The following is a 22,197-nucleotide window of genomic DNA, read 5'->3' on the forward strand; positions in this document are numbered from 1 at the left end:
CCCATTTAGCTCTCCACTTTAGCCTTATCAGATTTTACATGCATCTTACTTATGACATCAAAGAATTACCTAGCATTAGCATTGTTAGATATAGCATCTAGAATAGAATCAGATATGGACCTTTTTATAATCATCCAGCTAAGATGATTCGCTCTCTACCACTTTTCATAGGCAGCCTTTTGTTTTGGAGTATCTTCACTAGTGACTTGAGATGGAGGATCATCATGCAGTGCAATATCTAAATTTATCAAACCAAATTTTAGCTTAATATCACATTTCTATCCCTTGCAGTTTGTTCCAGTCAAAGTCTCAATAAGAACATCAATGTTATTCACAACAAAAATGTTAACCGCTAAACAATCTTTATACGGTTAATCAATAGACATATATGGATAATCAATATGCTTGAACATATTTATAAGCATTACTTTAATGAGGGTTCTTGATGCTTAAAAATATCAGTAAAATTACCCAGTTCGTCCCAAGCAAAGCGATGGCGCCAAGGTTGCAACGATGACCCCCCCTCCTCTCTCTCTCTCTCTCTGCGCGCGCGCGCGCTTTGCATCACCCATTTCCATTAGTTGGCCATTCCGAGACATGCCATCATCAATACTCTTAATGGTGCAAGGTCACAACTCTTTGTTCTTAACAGAAGAGCAAATATAGTGGGAGTGGCATCATCTGAAGTCAAATAAAGCTATAAAATAAAAACAAACCCAACACCATCTGGTGTAGAGTTAGAACTAGAACCATTATTTGATAAAGAAAAGACATGCTTCTTAAATCCCTCACACTCGAGACACAAAAAATAAAACAAAAGGGGAAAAAAAAAATAAACACGCATACATACGCACAATCACAATCACATGAAGTAATACACCAATTCACATGGCAAAATCCTGTATATGTAGAAAACAAAATGTCAGGGGGGAAAGAGGTTATCTATGTGAGAAAACTTCATTCCTTATAGCATGGAAGAGAAGCCAACCGGACATCAAAAAACTCATTTTGCATTTCAGCCAAAATGCGAAATTCTTTTGCTTCAAACCCTTAGATTTACATGCCATGGCATAAACGAAAAAAAACTCCAGTCCACAATCATCACTTGAAGCGAATCGTATAGAATGATAGATGTCCGATATATTGCCTATAATATACAATCAGGGGTACACTTGTTAGTCCTTTGAAGGGCAAACACTACATCAATACGACTGCATTATCTCCTCTGAGCAATAGATGATAAACAATAACAACAATCGACAATGCAGCTTACCCAGCAATTGTAGATGTAAACTTAGACACGCGAAACAGAGTCGAAAGCATTCAATAAATGATGGTTGTACCTTAATGCATAGTCTCTGTGTCTGCTGAATCAACAGTTAGTGTAGTCATGTAAGGTGCCTCCAAGTTCAGCACCATGCTGCCGAATAATCCTCGCTGCTTGCAGAAGAATATCTTGCTCTGTAGCATAATGCTCATCTCTTCTCTACATTTGCAACAAATAAATGTCAGTGCAGCTTCAAGCAGAAAAATTTGGAAACTTTACTATGGAGCAACTACTTAAACAGAGAATTTAGTATCAATAGAAGAACCTTAAAAATACTGGCAAATTGCAGATCACCTAATTTACAGCCTGCTTGTCTAGGCCACATGAAAGTCAGCAAAACTGAATGAACCCTGATATAAGTAAATATGGTATCAGGATTTGTTGACCCTACCTATGCTTGTCAAATATGACAATAAACTCAACTTTTTGGGTGGTAGCAGTGAGAAGTTTTAGTGTCATCATTTCAGATTATCAAGTTTATGATGAATTTAACTTTCATGGTCTAACATTTTCAGTTAAGAATAAGACCTAGATTACAGGTTAGATAATTCAAGGCATCATCCACACTGTAATAGTAAGACAATATTACTAAAATAAAAGCATTAGACTATCCATGAGCACACTTGTCCTCTCTTCTCTAGACAAATTAAAGCTGCAAATCCTCCATTGAGTAATAACCACATCTGGAAGTTCATTTTAGGCTAAGAAACATGTGATATGTTCTCCACAACATTTTTGGTTAAAGTAAACATGGTGCATTTTGCCAAGATACCTGAAATTTTCCATAGAACGAGAAATGTCGCATCAGAGTCAGTTTCATTTGACCATCATTTGAAATTTGAAGTATTTAACATATCCGTCAAAACTTTGGTCCATGGTCATACTAATTAACATGCAATAGTTGACTATTTTCATGTTCACTACTCAATCCGTCCGTGGAGCCTTCCCCAACTTGTTCCAGCTGACCCATCACCCATGTGGATGATGATATCACAAGAATAAATTTACTGAAATGCATATATACTCTTAAAAAAATAGGTGATTTCACAGTTAAGTATAATGATAACAAATTAAAGTAACTACAAATACTTAATCATGATTATTACAACAGAAGTTTATGTATTTTTGTTCTAGATAAAAATCAAGTTACTTTGTCCAATACAAGTGTTTGGGGTAGATAAAAGCATTTTAATTTTTGCTGTATGCCAAACCAGATGTACATAGCTAAAACACTTGTAACATGTTTGGGTTCTGGTTTTATTAAAATAGAATAAAAACCTTTAAAGTAAAATTATCCTCTTTCAGCCAAAATACCAAACCATGTTTTGTACAATCTTGAGACCAAGCAGCATATATTTTACGAGGATTGGAAGGCTCATTCTTTTAACTTACCAAGTTGACGTTCACTGATACCTATGCACCCAAAAATGAAGAGTTTGTGTATGTTGGATCATTTTAAGGATCACAATAAACTGGACATAAAATAATCATTCATGAGTTAAGGCAGGTTATGAAAGTGCCATTTTGCGTCACTTTGCTGTCAAATTCTAATATAATATGAATAATAATTTCAGTCATTATTGATCTGTAGAACTTAATCCTTCTTTTTATTGCTTCTCTGTTCATTGGTGTTTACACTCAAAATTATCCAATGATAGACCAAGATAAAAATGCGTCAACCAAGGTTTATTAAGTTTTTTGTGTATTGACACTTGGAGAGATCATGATTACCCACCTGTCAACCATACACGAGGCCATATTTGGATAGTTTATTACTGGAATTAACTTATCTAGGAAAAGTTATTTAGACAAAGAGAAGATACTCATGCAGGAAACCATCGGCAACCATCAAAGGAGTTACCAAGACAAGAAACCACCCGCAATAAGGTAGTTAGTTTTGGGGAAAAGAGAAAAAAAACTTATTTTCTGCCTTAAGAAAAGGAAGATGGCTTTATTTGAGATCTCGAGCAACTTCAGACAAGACTATGATGGAGCTACCATGGTGCCTATACTGAATGGGCTCTCTTAGCCCTTTATCTGAGAACTTGGTTTAATGGGCTCTCTTGGCCTTTTATCTTAGATCTAGGTTTTCTTCTCTAGATCAAAGGTCTGACATACTCTAGAGATCATCTTGGTATTTCAATGTGCGCTTGCTGTTCTTAATCATTTATGTCCCCAAGGATTTATAAATTTAGATAGAACAAAGATAATGTTATTATTTGCTTTCTTTGATCTAATTCTTGTCTTTGATTGGCTTATTCTATCATCCTTCTTTGTTTTTATTGCTCAGCAGATTTTAACTCTTCTTCATTGAAGCATGAAAAAGAAACAATCCTCTAATCGACCTAAGCCATGGTCGATCACGAGGAAAAATTAAAAAAATGTGAAAGGTGTTTGTTATTCATTTCTTCCACCTTCAATTCTTAACTTATTTAGAAACAATCAATGCTTGGTAAATTTAAAATCTACAAACAAAAGAAAAGACAACCTCAACACCTAATTAATGAAAAACCTTAATGCATTTGAACAGACATATGAGACCATCAATTTCCAACAATAAATTTATTATATATCAGAATATATGTAATTATTAGATATGCAAAGTAGTAATGTTGAATATATAATAAATAGAAAATGCAGAGTATTAAAAAATGTAAAAATCGTGCATGCACAAATTTAGTCATATTACCATGCTCCCAAGTGTTAGAACTAGCATCCTTGCAAGCACCTAGGTCCAAGACTTGGTTAAGAGAAGCAGGTGTAGATGTAGGATCAGACTCTGGTGTGGAAGCGAGAAATTGGTCTCTTAAAAGATTTTTTCTAATGAAGTGGATGCAGAGACAAGATTCAGGGAGTTTGCAACAGTTTTTTCTCAGTTGTAGTGGCCACTATAGCGGTTTCTGTAGCAGTTTTGGACCTAAACCACTATGCTATTTTCCATGGTAGCCTCAATAGCATATGGGCTAATAAAACCCAATATAGCAGGTGAAAAGCCTCTATAGTGGCCGTTACATTATTGCTTTATAGAGGGCGCTATATTCCAAAGCCGGCTGGACCAGTTCTAATTGGACTAGTTCAGCAACCAAGCAATAATTTTGACCAGTTTAGGGGCTTATTAAAAGAAGGGCCAGTTCACTTATTTGGTGCCCTAATCAAACAAAGAGTACGAAAGAAGAGAATGGAGAGCGGGAAAGAACAGAGGCATCCCTCAGTGCTGCACCACCAAGCTCGAATTTGGAAGCTCCCTTTCTGGTGCTCCACAGTTGGCACACAACCTAGCTTGCCAAAGACAAGAGAGGAAGGCTTGGAAACAGGTTAGTTTTTTCCCCCGTGTTTTTTTCCTTCTTCTCTTCCCCTTCCATTACTTCCCAGCAGCCGTTGCATCCCTTCTTTGTTTTCCTTTGGTTTCAGCTTCCCCATTCTCTTTCCCTGTTTTTCTTTTTTCTGTTTTCACTCTAAGCAGCAGAAGAGCAACTATTTTGGGCTTTAACATACATGCCAGCTCCCCTGCTTGCTGCTTTATGGACAACATTGGAAAGTTTTAACTCACTCCCTTTGCTGCAGAATAACATCAGAGTGTGTTATGCAATAGCATGGCTGTTACAAGATTTATTCCAATAACATTATATGAATGTTGATATGATAGTATGATTTTAAGTTGATAATGTTTTATATTTGTCCTTGATTTTTGTTTTACCTTTTTGTATGAAGTTGATGTAGAGTATTGAATTTTGATAGTAAGAAAAACACAGATTTGTTTTAACTGCCTGCTTTGGGTTCATAGCATCCACTAGAGAACCCAATATCAATTGTCTCCTATGAACCCACCTGGCAACATGCCCCCAATCTCTTTTTTGATACACTGGAGTTTCTAAAGTGGGTCCAGCATCTATAGTCCAAAACATGAGTATCAGCTATATTTGAATTCTAGTGCAAGTTCAGCCAGATATTTCTAAATATTATGTGAAAGCTAACATACTTGCTACGCAAAATTAAATTGCATAAATTAAACACTTGAAGCAACATAAAGGTCCTAATTAACAGTTGTAGCTATTCTTAGCTACCATTACTGAGAAGTGAGAACCATATTTGAAAAATTTAATTCACTGAAAAAGTTCATCAATCAGAATGTAAACAATGTTTCATAATCTTGAAAAGAATGCCAAAAAAAAAAAAAAAAAAAACTAAAAGAGTATACTTACCATGCTTTTGAGATTGCATCCAAGAGTAAGCTCTGCAAATGAATTTTCTATTCGAGAAAGGTAACAATAAGGGACATCCTTTTCCAAGAAAACTTTTGAGCTAGAATGTAGCATGGATTTTATCTCCTCAGAAATAAGGGGAATCTTTTCTATATCATGAATACGTATAGGAATTTTGGTCACACTAGCACGCCATTGAGCACGTGATTTATTCACAATCACCTGCAATTTTTGCAAGTAGCATCGTTAGTTATGGAATATAGACTTTTGTTCACATTTTGGCAGCATCCGTAAAACTTTTGTCCCAATTCTAGCCATTAAGATCTTTAAAACAAAACTTTCTTCACGAATAAGAACATGAACTGTACTCTAAAAGTGATAAGGAGTTACTGTGGCACATTCCATTCATTGAAGCAAACATCATGCAAGATAACTTCAGAAAGCTTAATGTGGTATGCTCCAATTCCTAACCTGTCTTGCCTTGGATTCCAAATCCTAGTTCAGATTTCGGACTATCTATTAAAGATGATTGGATTTAACTTGTATTGATTATTTACATCAGCAAACAACTTGACTTCAGAGACAAGAAAATAGTTATAGAATATTGCTTGTCATTTCACCTAACTTTGGAGTGATCAGGTATTTATGTATATATGAGCATGTTGCAGCCATGCTATGTGAATTTTATAAACTCTAGAAAGCATAGTATATCAAGTTTTCAACTTTTATCTCTCAATAGCAGAGTGCTTTCCATAGCAAGGATATTATAATTTTTGTTAGATCAGTAGGAACATTAAAGTTGAAGCTTGAAAGTTCGTGCATCATGCAAGTATAGCAATTTGAGTAATATCTCTTGTATGGTTCACGATTTTCCAAGTTGCTCCCTACAATTTAGCAAATATAGTTGGAGTTAGTTTCACGGTTTAATAAGTTGATCAGGAGGGTGTCTATATATCCTAGATAAAGAATAAATCATCAAGTAGAATGTAGTAACCCGATAAAATAAATAATATGATTTCTCAGTGTTGAAATTAGTTAGCATGGTTTTCTATGATTTACCAGCTACAACTGTGGTGGCTTGACAAGGAGAAGTAAGCAAGACCTGAGCCATGAAAGTCTTTGTGTATGAGGAAACTGAACCCAAGATGTGGATGGAACTTTAATGAAGGTCACTGAAGCTGGAAATTTGATCGCAACTCAGCATGACATACAAGAGTCAGTAGAAAGTGGGAGTATTCATACTTCATAGTCATTGCCATTTTAAGCATGCACACTAACAAGGATGGACCACTGCAGGAGTATCATAATTTGAATAGGTGGAATACCAGACTCAGATTAGATCGCATTTGGTCTCCTATTTCAAGTTCAGTACGATTTAGAATAGGACTTAAAAGGATGTGGCTTATTTTCTTAGAACTTAGTCAATTCATTATTGTAATAGATGAGTTGATGAATCATGATAATCTGAATGGGTGTCGAAATCATAAACGGAAGAAAGTTGGTATATGACTGGGTTTCATAATTGTGCATATGAGCTCAGCTCTGTTCACATAGCATGAAGTGAAGAAGGAATAATGATTAAATGGGTAGTCTTAGAGAGTGAGCGGTAAATGAGTTTTATGGAGAAAATCTTGCACTGAGTACTTGGAGTCGCAGTGTGAGAGCCTAGGAAGGAGTAAAGCAGAGTATTTTTATAATTTTGTCATTTATAAGTTAATAAAAAAGATTTTCTTATTTCTCCAATTGTCACCACAAGTTCATGCATGACAAATGCAACACTTGGTATGATAGGTGATTTTGGTGACTTCAGTACAAGTTTGCTATGCCCGACTTGAACCTGAACCAGAACATGAAAATGATCTGTAACAGGTTATACACTAATCCAAGATCACAATATGTGGGAGAGAACAATCATAAGTGCCTTCAGAAAGTGTGTCAATTTTCATGGGGATTGAAGAACACTGCAAGGTAAAAGTGGGTCTCTAGTCAGGAACGAGCAATTAGCTAGAATTTAATTTGTCCAATTGAGAAAACTGATGAAATCAGGGGAAAAAAGTTAATTATGAGTCAGAAGAAAAACTGGGCTTGGAAAGCAAACAATTGGAGAGTAATTGCTATAAGGGACTTGGGATGGGGATACTTTTAAGATTCTTAGCATTTGATTTTGTAGGGCTATGAATTGAGGAGGTTTAAACCATCACAGGCCCATAGGTCCATGATTTTTCTTGAGCATTGGCGAGATAGGATTGTTCCTAAAATGACAAACCATCAAAGCCTACTCTAGGTTCCAGGTACATGAAGTACATAAAGCAGTACTTCACCACTTTGCAATCATATGAGATTGCGATAAACTTGGCCGTATGTGAACAGCACCTACAAAGTGTTGAGTTAAAAAAGTTGTATGTTTCTATGATTTTGCCATTAGCTCTGAGTTTCTTTGTGCTATTAACATGTAGATGTAGTTGTGGGATGCTGGATTGTATGTCACTTACTTTAACCATGCTATCCACATGCTTATAAATTATGGAGAAGGGCTGGTCAAATTTTATTCTAATAGAGGAAATGAACACCCCAAACATTATGGGTGGCGTACCAACACCGGTATAGATGGCGTACCAATACTTAGTACACAAAAAAAAATTCGTACGATACCGTACTGACACTATGGTAGTGTAGCACCGATACGGGGTCTGGTACCGAGACGGCGAACCTTGCTTATGATATACAATTCTATGCATTAGTTAAATATTACATTTAACATATTAAAAATACCAATTTATAATAGTTAAAATTGGTCTAAACTTAAAAGGAAATGAACAAAGAGGTGTACTTAGTGTGCTAGATGTAAATATTCCAACCCAGACTTGTGCACAATTCTGTGGTAGTCTTGCTAGGTGCCAGCATGACAACATACTGTCACAAGCACAAGCACAAGCACCATGAGTCCCACTTTAGTAGTTTCTAACAAAGGCTTCTTTTGTCAGAAAACTGTCTACTAATCTTCTGTGATATATTTTCTCAGTCAGTCTAGTCCTAGTTGCTTGATGTGTCCACCAATTAATCCATTACTACTCAACTCATCACCCATATGCATGCCTTTGTAGCTAAATAAGGCAAAGTTTATATTTCAGAAAGACGGAGCGTTGGAGGGGGCAGATGATGATTTTTCATTTCATAATTTTTTATATTTATGTTTTATATGACAGTTGAAGAATAAAACTGTGTGAAGAACTAAGATGAGATATTTGGAATATTATGCTATGAACCTAACTACCAATCAGTTAAGCTCAAATTTTAAAAAACTAAATGAATGAAAACATGACCAAAAGCAAGGGCAATTATACTACACACCTGACTGGAAAATAAGGAGTTTGGAACTATGACAGGAAACTTTTCAGGATTTAATAAAGATGTGCTAGTAAGCCCCATTTCCATCACTTGTCCTTCTACGGATCCAGCCTGTAAAACTCAAAACACAAACAAATTAGAGGAAGATACTAAAACTCAATGCACTGACAGATTATTGTGACAAACAAATTTAACAACGTATCATCAACTAAATGCAAAATCGACAATTCCCATTGACTAGTATTGAAAAAGAAAAAGATAATTTGCAGCTAAATATACAATTTATGTGCATAAACACAGTAAAGGAGGTAAAGGACCAGTGAGGTGGAATTTTGCAGCTAACATATCCAAGGCAGGTAAAGGACCAGTGATTTGACAAAAAGTTTGATGCATCCTCATGTATTACATCCCGTTGTCCGTACATCATTGCTTCAACAGAAAGCCAAAGTTTAGGAACAAAAAAATACATGTATGAATGCTTGCATAAAACTCTCAATGCAGGCTCCCACAAATTCCATGCATTGTAACCCAAAATATACCTCACTCATCTGCCTATATTGGTGACGATACAAGCAAACAGGTGAGACCCATATATAAAAACTCTATATGAGCCTACATAAAAAAATGTGTGCTTCCAGATCTGCCAGGCACTGTTCCTGAAAACAGATCTTACCCATTGCCCATATTGCAAAAACCAATTTATAGAGCTTTTTGCCAGTAGAAACTTCCAAACATAACTTCAATGCAGGTGCACCTGCTCAGCCTCGGAATCTCTCAAAATTAGAAGGCTTTGCCACAATTTTAAACTTATATATGTTTGGGAGCAGTTTATAACATGTAAGGCTTGTATTTAATTATTTGCTTAACTTTTTGTTTCTAAAAGTTGATAGCGAGCACTGTGCTTACTCTTTGTGCAGAATGAGCATACGGCTCTGCTTTTTTCCCCTCTTCTAGAGTGTACTCATAATTCTAATCAAGAGTAAGTGCTTATATCTTTCAAATCAAAACCAGCAAACATCCAAGATAAAATGGGTAAATTGTAACATAGTGCAGTAAAAAGCCTTTTAATCATTTTTTGTGATTTCTCCTTGCTGGAATGGAAGTTACAGTAACAGGTTGAAATTTGTTCATCCTGGCAGGTGATATAGACCTTAACAAGAAATAATGATTAAGAGGGCACCAAGGTCCAACTGAAGATCTCTAGGACAAATCTAGGTTAATTCATGTGATGTGAATCTAGGACGAATAGACCTGGGGAAACGAGAGTTAAGCTTTGCACATAACTGCTGTTATAAAAGGGTGTCAGCCCCCTGTCCTGAGGCACTACTAAATCAGGTTTGACAGGAGATCAAAAGCGGATGAAGAAAAGGCATGTCGGATTTCAGGGCATCTGGAATTCAGTTTTAATGAGATTTTGGATGAAAGGAGATAACAGAATGGATTACTTGAAAAACTAAGTATGGCTATTGATGAAAAGTCTGATTCAGATATGACGAGCAATCTGATGTTAACTTGACATCAAGGGAAAGAATGCAATGAGTTATGTAGGGCTTGATTAGAAAGAAAATGTTACTAGTGATTTATGACAAGTTGCTGTTGTATCATGGGAATAATAAATCTCTTGAAAGGATTGCACCACCAAATAAAGATGAAAAACTTGAGCAAAATTAAATCATAATAAAACCATGCTCCATGTACAAACTGGCATGAAAAAAATAGACCCCAAATAGACTCCAACCAAGTAAGGTTAAAGAGATCTCTAACAGATCTTTTATAGACTCCCTGCTATTTATATCAGTGTCTACAGGACATATAGACAGATGATAAAACAGCTTAGAAATAATAAGGGCAAAAAGAAAAGAAAAAGATAGAGATAAGGAAAAAAGCAAAGGGGAAAGAAAAGGTGGAGAGTAATACTTTTATAATGATATTTTTCTAAATTTTCTCTAAGTGATATCTAATATCCCAGCCTACTTCACCTAACTTACATGGCCTATTTAATCAACTGATTAAGACCAATTAGTGTTTTTTATGGAAAAGGAGATAGCAGCAGAAACTTCTAGCATTTTGGCTCCTACTTCTTCTCTCTCAAACTTACATCTCTGACACGTTGATCTGTGCATGCAGATTGCTACTATAAATTTTAGAACAGGTGTCCAATCTAATGTTTTCTTTTTCTTTCAAAAATAATTCATATGGTAACTACCCTATTTGATCAGTTGCCTCTTCCGTGTACATGGAAGCATAGTAGGTGCTTATATTAGTGCACCAAGCCAAATGCCCAATAAACACCTTCAATGTTGGTCTCAAGCCTAAATGAAAAATGTAGAAGATTATTATTCCTCAAAGTCAATTTTGACGGATGCGTACTGGATGACGGTAGGAGGGGTGGTGCCGGCTTTATTATCAAAGGTCCGGAGTCCAGGTGATTGTAGCTGGTGGTTGCCAGATCTTCGACATCTCGGTCCCGGGGGCTGAGCTGAGGGCTGCTTGGGCTGGCTTGAGTTAGGCTCGGCGGGCGCTGCAGGCCAGAGCTGTATTGCTCGAGGGCGATTCAGCGATTTTTATTGGCTGGATCCAACAGAGCGTGGGAGGTGTGGGCGACTACCACCCTCTGCTTCGGAATATCCAGGCTATGGTCTGTGGCGGGATAGTCATGCAGACGAAGCATGTGTACAGAGAGGCCAATGGCGTTGCGGATTGGGTGGCCTCGTATGTGGCCAACCATTTCGGAGATACTCTTTGAGTTAGAAAAAGGGAGTTGCCTGGTGCGCTCCGAAACCTGTTATTTTTTAACTTTTTTGCCCGTATCCGTACCCGTACTGTATGATACATCCGGTTTAGCAAAAAAACAAAAAAAACAAAAAGCTACCTATGAAGATGCTCAAGTTATGAAATAAATCCAATTCCTTACTGTATCTTTTCTTCTGACATAATTTTGCAAAGACATACAAACAAAATTGTGTGATCTAGGATGTATACAAAGAAGTTAGCCATACCTAAAATTTCTAAATTATTAAAAGAAATAGAAAAAAAGTTTTGCTACAATATTAAGGTATATGTTCTTTTATTTTTCCACATATACCTTTTTTGCCAAGGATCATCACTAAGATGACATCCTTCTATTTCGGGCATGTTGATGATAGATATTTAAGAACAAATGCCATGGCTTCTATTGTTTGAGAAACGATGCAGTGATAATCAATTAGTAGGAGTTAGCCCTAAAGTGGAGTCTTGGAGTCAAAAAATTGGAGCTGTCCCAACATAAAGCATATGGAATGCAAACTTGATGAAAGATCATTTGAAAGAAAAACTAGGTCACAACCTGTTCCTTAACTATGTACCTCAAAAACCTGAATGTGATATTGATGTACAAACTGGATTTCATAGGATTTTGGAACTAAGATTTGTTTGGAGATTCAAAGGAAACTGAAGAAAGATTAATTTAAACAATATATTTGCCTTAGTTTGGTTATAGTTAGCTATCGATGGACAAAGCAAGACATAAGGTGTGATTGGTAACAGTGTGGTTTAGCCCAGCGATAGTTGATCTTTCCATAGGTTAAGTTAAAAGAGGGAAAAACTAAGAAAACACATAAAAAATTGATGAGCAGCTTCCAAATCCAATCAAAAAGGCAGCCATCTCACCTAGGGCTGCAAGCAGCTTGGGTTGGATAGGAGATGAGCATAATCCAAATCCAATCTATATCTGAATCAAGGTCCGCCATACCGACTGTACTGACGTACTGGTGGGTGCTGATATCAGTTCGGACCGGTACCAAACTAGTACCACTGGTTCGGCTTGGTTCACGCATGCAAAAGTCCCAAAAAAAATTTGAGACCGGTACGGGTCGGTACCGATTTTTAATACCGAACCGGACCGGTCAGAGTCAGTATCGGTTCGGTATGGGCTGAACCGGCCGGTACGGGCCGGTTCAGCATTCCTTGATCTGAATCAAGTCAAAAGATCGAAATCAAACCTAATCCAATTCTCCTCGGTTCGATTGGATTGGATTGGATTGAATATAGATTTTATCAATCCATCGGATTTTCTGAGTCAAATTGGGTCCAAAATAGGCCAAACATAAATCATAATGAACATATATAAATTGATTATCTAATTATATCATAGACATATTATGCAATAATATACTAATAAACACCATTTAAATATATAAAAAATATATTATACAGATTGACTATTAACCACACATAATTATAATCAACAATGCATATTATTGACAAATTATATCATGAAAAGAAGATTAATTTCTTATATTCAAGGAGGGATTTGAAACATATAGTACACTAATTTTAGATTGTTTGGGTCTATTCAAGTTTAGATTGAGAACTTAAGGATCTAAATCTAATCCATAACTGAAATGGGTCATGTTGTTGAATCCAAGCCCAATCCAAATGAATTTGGTTTGGGTTGGACCGGACCGGATTAGTTTCAGATCGGTTGAAAGCGAATTAATCCAATCCACTTGCAGCCCCAATCCCAGCAAAATTTACTACTAAGTTGCATCTAGAGATGAAGGACCAACATAATGAAGGATAAAATATTTGTTTTGTTGCTCAAAAACTGGAATATATCATGGGGAGGCATCACTATCACATCATATTAGAGGGAAGGAAAGGATCCCCTTTCCATAATAAGACAAGCCTAACACTGAAAATAAGCCCATACCACCAAAGAGACAAGTATAGGCTCTTACCATGTCTTGAAAGAAGTTGACTAAAGAGGATTCATTTGTAGAAGAAAGGATAAAATTAAGAAAAGGACAGAACTTCAAAGCCAAAAAGAGTAAGTACAGAGTCCCACATAAAAGATTCAACCTTTTCTAACTACATTTTAACCAGTCGAGGACTCGACCAATCAAACCTATAACTAAAATAGCAAACTCTGTTAGTAACCTAGAACTTCAGACCAACAGCTGAGCGAGATTTGGAAACCAGGATGAAAATTACATGATAAGAAAAAGAAAGAACATCATAAAATTTAAAACTATCCCAAGACTCCTAAAACAAATTAAATTAAACTTAAGATAACCCAAAGAACATGCCGGGATCAAAATCTACTCCCTTTTCTTAGAAAAAGAATTAAATAGCTGAATAAATTAAACCTTTTTCAGTACACTTGTTGATGATCTCATAATAGAATTAAATTCTACAGCAGTATCATGAGAAAGCAAATTTTAGAATTTATAATACTTTTATCTGATCTCCCACTGAAAAGGGCTTTGAGAATTGCAAAGAAAGCCCACTAAGCAAGTTTCCAAGGATGTCTCTAGCAGCAAAAGCAGTAGCCACACCTGCAACAAGGATAGATAACTCTTTGATCATATAGAGATTAAAAGAGTAATAAACAATGGAGTATACATCTAAAAAAAGCAGGAGCAAGAATCACAAGTTCATTTGTTTTAAAAAAAGAATAATTAGGAGGACTTATGCCAGAAATACTTTTCTTGTTTAGTTGATAAACTAGCCAAAAGAAGAAGCCGAAAGATAAACCTTAACAAGAAAAACGATTATGTCTCCTAATACATGACATATTGACTAGAGATACTATAAGATGAAGTATATCAGAGCTACTGTCACTATCATTGTGGTCCAACTCTCTCCGACTTCACGTGCAAACACTGGCAGCCTATCTTGAATGAGGATTATGAACCTAAGGGGTATGCTGATATTGCTAAGAGATTATTTTGATGGCTTGAGGAAAAAAAGCATAGCATTTTATCCAATTGCCAATTTAGTATACCTCCTACGCCACCAACAGTTAAAATTGATTGAACAGCCACACCAGAAGCCTCAGCTAAAGCCATTACTCCCAGTACAATAAGGCCTACGGATGACACTTTCTCCAGTGTTAATAATTTGTCTCGCTCAAGCCCTACCGTGGCTTGACTGGCCAACGCACTGGTGAAAAAATTAGTTTTCCACCTATGAAGAAACCACACAAAAGAAAGAACAATTGCACCCCTCCATGCTTGTGAAAGATATTGTTCAGTAGTTGGTGCAATCATCGTACCACTGCAGAAAAAAGAAGCAAATAAGGGATCAATAAAACAATTATTCAGAACCCAACTGGCAATATAGGATCTACGCAAAGTGAAATATCTTTTCCTTTTATTCATCAGCATGGTGCACATGCATTTCATAGAATAGCTGAGGAAAAAGAAGCCTTAAATCGACGGATATGCAGATAATTTAATGCATATGTTGGTCAATTGCCAACAGAATTTTAGTATGCACACTGAAGATATTTCCTGTGGTTCATTGTTACAAATTTTTATATTAATATGCAAAAAGATATTTCTGGAGCAGTAGTCTTAGATTGACAACAAATGCAGGAGTCCTTAAAAGAACTCATTCATGCATATAACAGTCAATTGCTAATAGATTTTTCAGGAGGCATGCTAAGGACATCCATTAAGTCATTCTACAGACCTGGTTTTGAATGTTTAATGTATTTTAATTTTTAAGCAGCAAGGAAATCTCAATAGCACAAGGATAAAAATATTCCAATAGTAATAACATCAACAATTTGATGATATATGCCATTTCAATATCAGTTTCCTCCCAATTGAAGTTATTAGCATGAGGAAATCTCAATGCTGAAATGATTGGCAGCAGATGGCATGCAAATTTATAAACCTGCACAAAATTATACTAGAGGGGCTTAGTATCATTAATTGTGAAACAAATAAGGTTCATCGTCTCAGTACTAGACCTTAACGCGATATGGTACAAGATAGCGAGATGTACTAAGTATCGGTATGGTACGAGTCTACATATCGATATAGTACCGACTAGTACAGTGCTGACCGGTTCAGCAAACATTCACACAACTTATGGAAAAGCTGGCAAATTATGTTAAATGTCATGTTAAATAGCAATCAAATGAAGCTTAAAAATTAAACTTATTCAATGCATGGAAAGTTTTGTATTTCTACATACAATAAATAACTTAACAAAATAATAATTACAAAAAAGAGCTTCAAAGGATGATAAATAATCATGAAGTAGTGATTGTGGGGAGAATGTACAGCTGAGAAAATGCCATGAAAGTAACAAGATATCTTGCAGGGTCTTCCAGAGCACCCCATAGGCTTTTCTCATAAGAAACCTGTTCCGTAGTTAATCTCCTTGATAACAATGCAAGAGGGCTTCGAGATGCATACTTGTGAAATTTCCTTAAAATCCTAGGCATGACAAACCAAGCCAATACTGTTGCAGACAGAGTCCCTCCAACTGGAACAATCACCTTTTCTAGATATGGATCTGAATCATATAACTGTTGTATGAAATAATTGATTTGATCAGATAACTCCTTGGCCTTGTTTTCTGCATTGACAGCAGCATCTACCACTGACTGACGAACATGATTCAACATATCAACCCACTCATTCTCTATGGAATCAGTAGTTTTATCATCTGAAGCTTTTGCAAGAGCAGTACCTGTAACAACATTTTGGAGACCATCTTGTTTGTCTCCAGCATGTGATGAATATGCTCGATAACCGTAACTCATGCATAAGAACGACGGGAATGCATTGCACCGAGACTGCAACGTATTTTTTTTCAACTGACTGTTATCCGAAGATCTGTTTAAATCTGTCCAAGGAGAATCAATTTTATAACTTTGAGCTTCTACAAGAGATGAAAGAGGCAATACTCTATCCTTTCTCTTCCACACATGTTGTAAAGGCCAATCTACAGCCTTGTGATTGTTAGGAGGAAAAAGTCCTGATGCTTTTGAAAGAGAATGGGCACTGAATCTTGAAACGTTAAGGCAAGAAGTATATGGAAAAATAGATCTTGTCTTAAAAGGACCAATGGCAGCATGAAATGAACCACGTAAGATTGTACTGACTCCAGACATGGTTAAATTTTACGAAAGCCAACTTTATAAATCATTCATCACCAAGAACGTAACTTTCTTATGAGTCTGAACATCATCTTGCAAGAGTCATTCTGCAGCAAAAGAAAAGCCGCTTCATAAAAAGAAAAGCATAATTGCAATATATGAAAAAAAACATATAGAAGACATGCAACCTCAAAAATGTGTCGGCTTTGTTGAATTTTCTAGCAATTGTGTATTTGCATCCCCGCATCATCTATCAGAAGACTTCTTCTAGGTTAATGTTAAATGGATAACTTGAAGCGATGGCTAAGACCACTGATGCCAACCAAATGTGCCCTGAATGTTCTTTGTTATCATAAGGCCAGGGTCCCTCTTACACATAAGAATAATTAGTATAAGTTATTATTTGCTGTTGGTCATGTAGGATTGAATGGTTATAATGATCCAAGAAGGGGGAGAGAGAGTGAGGAGATTGCTTATAAGATATAATGGGAAAAAAGGATGTTACCTCCATTCAAATAATGGTTATAAACTTCAGAGGTTGGATCTAATCAAATCAGATTAAATTGTGGTCAACATAATTTCAGGTAGAATATAAGCACAGAGACCAAGGCTGAAGAACCATATCAGCATCCATACCAATTGGGGACACCAGTACGGTACCAAAGGACACAAAGTTTGGTAGCTGGTGCTGAAACTATAACGTTGACACCAATTACCATGTGCTAGTACCATAAGGTACCAAGGGATATACCTAATACCAGTTAACTACAAGTATGGTGTGGTGCGCCTCAGTGAAACTGGTACTTCATCCCTTGACAATGACTATAAATAAAAATCATTCCTTATTCTGTACCCACAAGAAAATATTTTATAATGGTTATTTCACTATTTTGGCTCTATTGCAGGGAACACATGAAGGTAGAAAAGGAAGAGGTGTATGGTGCTGATGTCCTAAACTGCTCTCATTGCACTCTGGCAGATGCAAGAAAAGTAGCAATGTGCGTGACAAGGTTGTCGAAATCATAATGACTTACAATGAAGAGGGTAATGGCAGTGGGCACATGGCCATAAGGAGAATGAGGAATTGAGGATGCCTTAGTGGATGATAGTAAAACGAGGAAAGAAAAAGCTTAAAATGAAAACCGATGTAAAGGCTACGTGATGGAGAAGCAAATTTAATGGTCGGGTCATAGGGAGAAGAAGCATTCCGGTTTTGGGCCTTTTGGCTACATTTGTTTGAACTAGTTTTAGAAGTCTTGCATTTGCAGAAAAGACTCTCATTGGAAATGAATGACAATACAACTTATAAAGTCAACTACAGATATATGGAATTTATCATGTCAATTAAGGTTACACCATTTGTCTAAGAGTCACGCTTTCCTTCACTACAAACTTAGTAGTCTTTGTCCTCTTTATTTCTAGTATTGCAAGTTGGCAACCCAATATCTGAGAAACCTGCAACTCCAGACAAAACTAATTGTTGTTTGAAATCCAGTGACTTTTCTACTAACTATATTAAAAATTACTTAGGAAGAAGCCTTCATGTCTTAGATATTCCAATAGCAGGATGTGATCTTGTTTTCTTGTTGTCTTAACAATAACCTAAAGTTTCCTGCTTCTTTAAAGTCGAACATTAGAAAACTAACAAGAACATTCAAAAGGTGGTCTGATAGGCTGAATAGTGCAAGCATGCTGTATGTAATGATTCAAGTAACACAGCAAGTCCAATTAAACATGACAGCCAATCATCTGTCCATGATCCTAGAAAATACAGAGGCTAGAAGGTTTTGAAATATTAATGAGTGTAGTCATCAAAAAAATGTCGCAAGAACACCAAGAAGAGCAAGCGAGTGAGAGTGAGTGAGTGAGAGAGAGAGAGTGAGAGAGAGATAAAATAGGTTGAACTTCACCCAAAAAAGTGATAATAGGGAGCCATCAACAAAACACAAAATATTGTTAAGTACAACATTCATAAAAAATAAGTAGATATTGAGGACCCACCTTATGTCATAAAGCTTTTGGACTGAAGGAGGTTATTTCAAGGAATAAAGAAGATCTAAGCTACTTTACTGGACAAGAAATGAAACAGAACTGATGCGTAAGTTTTAGGTTCTTTTTTTTAATAACGTATTAAATATTACTAGGTCATTTGCCAAGAGGAAAAGGATGTTCTTAGTTGTCTATGTATCTTGATACGTGAATGACCCAAATTCTTGTCCCATATGTATATGTAGTTTGATCTGCTTATGTTAGTTTGTCCCATTTGTGAAAACCATTTATCAATCATATGTTTAGGCCAGTGAAAAGAATGCTAATTTTAGGCCTATATGATAAGCTTGCAATCAAGCTGAGACCAATGCACTATTATTTTCTCAACATGCATTAGCTCCTGTACAAGTAGAGGAGGTCATTGTAGAACAGCATAACTATTACAAGTTTACATGATAATCAGGGAGTCTAATACAATAAAGGAATATTTATATAGATAAGAGTTAAGACTATCACTCACTGAACAATTTGCCCCACACTAGACTAACACCTGCAATGAAGTCCAACAAGAAACTTTGGCTAGAAGAAACTTTTCATATCACTTACTTTGCTAGTCCAAATCATTACACAAATGCCAGTACCATGGTACGCCGTACCAGCCCGAACCGGGCGGTACTATTCACATCTCTAGAGGACCTTACATCAGAAAAACATGCTTGCTGAACTGACAAAAAGTTTACCAACCGAACCAGAATGAGAAGGTTCAGTAAGCATTCCTATAGCTTCACTTTAGATATTTGAATTTTTTCGCCCATTAACTTAGCTAAGAGAAAGCTATATAAATAATATGTTTTCCCACAAAACCGTTGGATGCAGGTCAATATCAAAGTTTTTATTTTATTTTATTTTATTTAGAGAGAGGGAGAGAGATCCATCTATACTGTAATTGTCCAAGTCCAAATTTTTGGGGATGCACCATCTAAGAATCAAATTTAGAACCTCTTGATGCTAAGCAAAGTGGGGTGACCACTAGGAAAATCCCCAGTTCACTAGGTCAGCATCAAGCTCGACCATGCGGATCCCAATTACGATGCCGACAGCCTATCATTCAAGTTGATCACAGAATTATGGGAGTATATACTACCGGAAATGATGGTCTTCAAACAGGTCATAAGACCCTCAAAAAAGAAGGTTATAATAATGAATTTCAAACAATCACATAACCTCCCTTTGCATGTGAGTGCCAGAAAGATGGGTAAAATCAAAAGTCAATACATGCATCACTAGTATAGTCAACAATAAATGTAGTTGCAAGCAAAGAAAAGGAGACAGAAAGCCTGGACATGGCCCAAGGAAGAAACAAGCAATACTTTTGGGTTTTTTCCTCCTCTTGTCTCCATGAGAATGAATATTTAAGAACTGAAGAAGCAATACAATCCAAAGCAGAAGCAATCAACATAAGGCTTGTGCTCCAGCTCAATTATGATGATATTTGAATCCAAGGTCCATAATAAAAAAGAACAAGAAAATGATGAACATGGGATCAAAGATCCTAAAAGACAAAAAAACTAAGAGAACAAAGGAGGAAGAGAAATATATAATCTGTATATTTGTGATTGTGTGATCTCCTCATCTGAATTTTTTTTAAAAAAAGCAGAAAATTAAACCAAGGTAAGAAAAATAAAATACCCTTAATGAGATGTCAAATATCACTTAAAGAATGTCCTCAATGCTTACTGGTGTGTAACAGTGCATTTGCAACAGGCATGGCCCAAAACATTCTTTTAGTGAGTCATATGCCAATAAAACATTGATATACTCACCACAATTACATTATGAAAGTACTGGTTAGAAATTTATAGGATATCAAATATCCACAAGTTTATAGCATATCAGCTAAGTTTTCCAAGTTGATTGTGAATGTAATTTCTTTCTGACTTTCTACATTAAAAAATCGCAATATTACTCTCACTTAATTTAATGCTAAACCATTCAAATTTGGGGGAAAAAAAAGAACCATCAATAAGTTCCAAGCCAAGATGGCTCAGGGAATGCTGCAAAACCTTTTTCCTAAACTTTGAGCAACAATAACATCAGACAAAGTGTATAGAAACTAATTCAAGATAATCTTGGCATTACGAACAAGAAAACCAAGTAATGAAGGTCACGGGTTTGAGTTAATGGTGTTAGACAGATGTAGGGAGACCCAAAAAAAATTGGAACGAGTATCAAGAAGGGTTCATATGGACAATTATAACAATAACAAATCATACATCTTTTTTGGCAGGAGCATTGACAAAGAAATAATAAAGCCATATTTGATCCGATCCATGTCGAAAATTGAAAGGAAATCTGTGACGATTCGGGTTGATTTCATCAACTTCATGATCAAAAGGCTGTCCAAGATTTGTATAGCAATTAAAACCGACATAAGCAATCTATTAACAATACGATTAGACGAGGAAATCAAAACACCATACAGATCAATAAGCAAATAGACATCTTCTAAATCTTCCTCCACCAATTCAAATTATTTCTCTCTCTCCTCATGATCTGCCATAAATCTTGATTTTGTTTCAAGAAAGACAAGAATGAAAGCAGAGAACCAGAAAAAATTTTAAGTTCCGCGCTAAAACCATCATCCAGTTCTTGCCGCCTCTTCCCTACCTATTTTCTTCTCGATCTTTCCCCCTTATGGAGCGTGAGGGGATAAGGAGAGAACAAAAGGCGCGAGGGGAGATGGAGACAGGGAATAGCACTGACCGTGGGCACGACGGAACGGCGAGTCCGTCGCGGTCGGAGAGTTTTCTTGGAGGAGGCCGGGATCGGAGAAGCAGCTGGAGCTCAGTGCCGCTCTTGTTTTGTTTTCCGGGCACAGCTCCGACGGGATAGCCGCAGGTTTTCCCAATCATGCGAGTCTAAATAAGTCGGCGTCGAAAGTGCCGAGACTCGAAAGGGCGCGTTTATGAAGTTCACCCTGCTTCTTCTGGCTCATGATGGAGTTTAATTGGATTCCGACCTTGGTAAGATTTATCAGCCACCCTAGGAGGAAACGGGTAATAGAGGGGTAATCCAGCCGGTCATATATCCATCCATAAATTTATTTCTTGGTTTTTTTAGTTCTTCATCCTTCTTATATTCATATATAAATTTCTATAGTTAAATTACCTGTTACTTTAACTATAGAAATTTAACTATAGTTAAATTTCTATAGTTAAAGTACTAACAATACTAATAATTATTATTTGAATAAAATAAATTTTCTTATTATTAATTATTTTACTAATGTTTTAAAGATTTTTTAATTATTTATTGTTCAATATGAATATTACCATGTATTGATTAAATAAATAACATAATTTTACATAATTATTTTCAATATTTAAATAGTAAATAATAAAATTACCATCTGTGGCCGGCGGCGGCGGCGGCCCGGCCTCCTTCCGACGTCGGCGGCA

The 22,197-nt window shown here is 36.2% G+C and overlaps 1 protein-coding gene across 13 annotated transcripts; it reads right to left on the bottom strand.

Moving 5' to 3' along the window:
- Window positions 1–243: 243 nt before the first annotated feature.
- LOC103717359 (mechanosensitive ion channel protein 1, mitochondrial) lies at window positions 244–21,720 on the bottom strand. Of its 13 annotated transcripts, XR_015976368.2 has the most exons (10): window positions 21,503–21,674; window positions 16,939–17,119; window positions 15,930–16,857; window positions 14,642–14,913; window positions 14,092–14,192; window positions 8,881–8,988; window positions 5,530–5,751; window positions 1,622–1,677; window positions 1,344–1,486; window positions 706–1,147 (listed from the first exon to the last, which is right to left on the bottom strand). XR_015976368.2 is itself a non-coding variant. In XM_088718451.2 (9 exons), exons 3-8 carry the CDS (start codon window positions 16,763–16,765, stop codon window positions 1,373–1,375), a joined length of 1,653 nt encoding a protein of 550 aa, XP_088574577.2. In that variant the 5' UTR covers window positions 16,766–16,857; window positions 16,939–17,119; window positions 21,503–21,674; the 3' UTR covers window positions 244–644; window positions 1,344–1,372. The 13 variants fall into 13 exon arrangements, 11 of the variants coding, with proteins under 11 accessions (XP_088574577.2, XP_088574576.2, XP_088574574.2 ...); XR_015976367.2 differs by lacking the exons at window positions 706–1,147; window positions 16,939–17,119 and adding an exon at window positions 244–644 and having other exon boundaries at window positions 21,503–21,698; XM_088718451.2 differs by lacking the exons at window positions 706–1,147; window positions 1,622–1,677 and adding an exon at window positions 244–644.
- Window positions 21,721–22,197: the final 477 nt, after the last annotated feature.

The sequence above is a fragment of the Phoenix dactylifera genome, chromosome 3 (genome assembly GCF_051530095.1).
Source record: "Phoenix dactylifera cultivar Ajwa chromosome 3, Ajwa_hap1_PhDact_Kaust_v1.1, whole genome shotgun sequence".
NCBI lineage: Eukaryota > Viridiplantae > Streptophyta > Magnoliopsida > Arecales > Arecaceae > Phoenix > Phoenix dactylifera.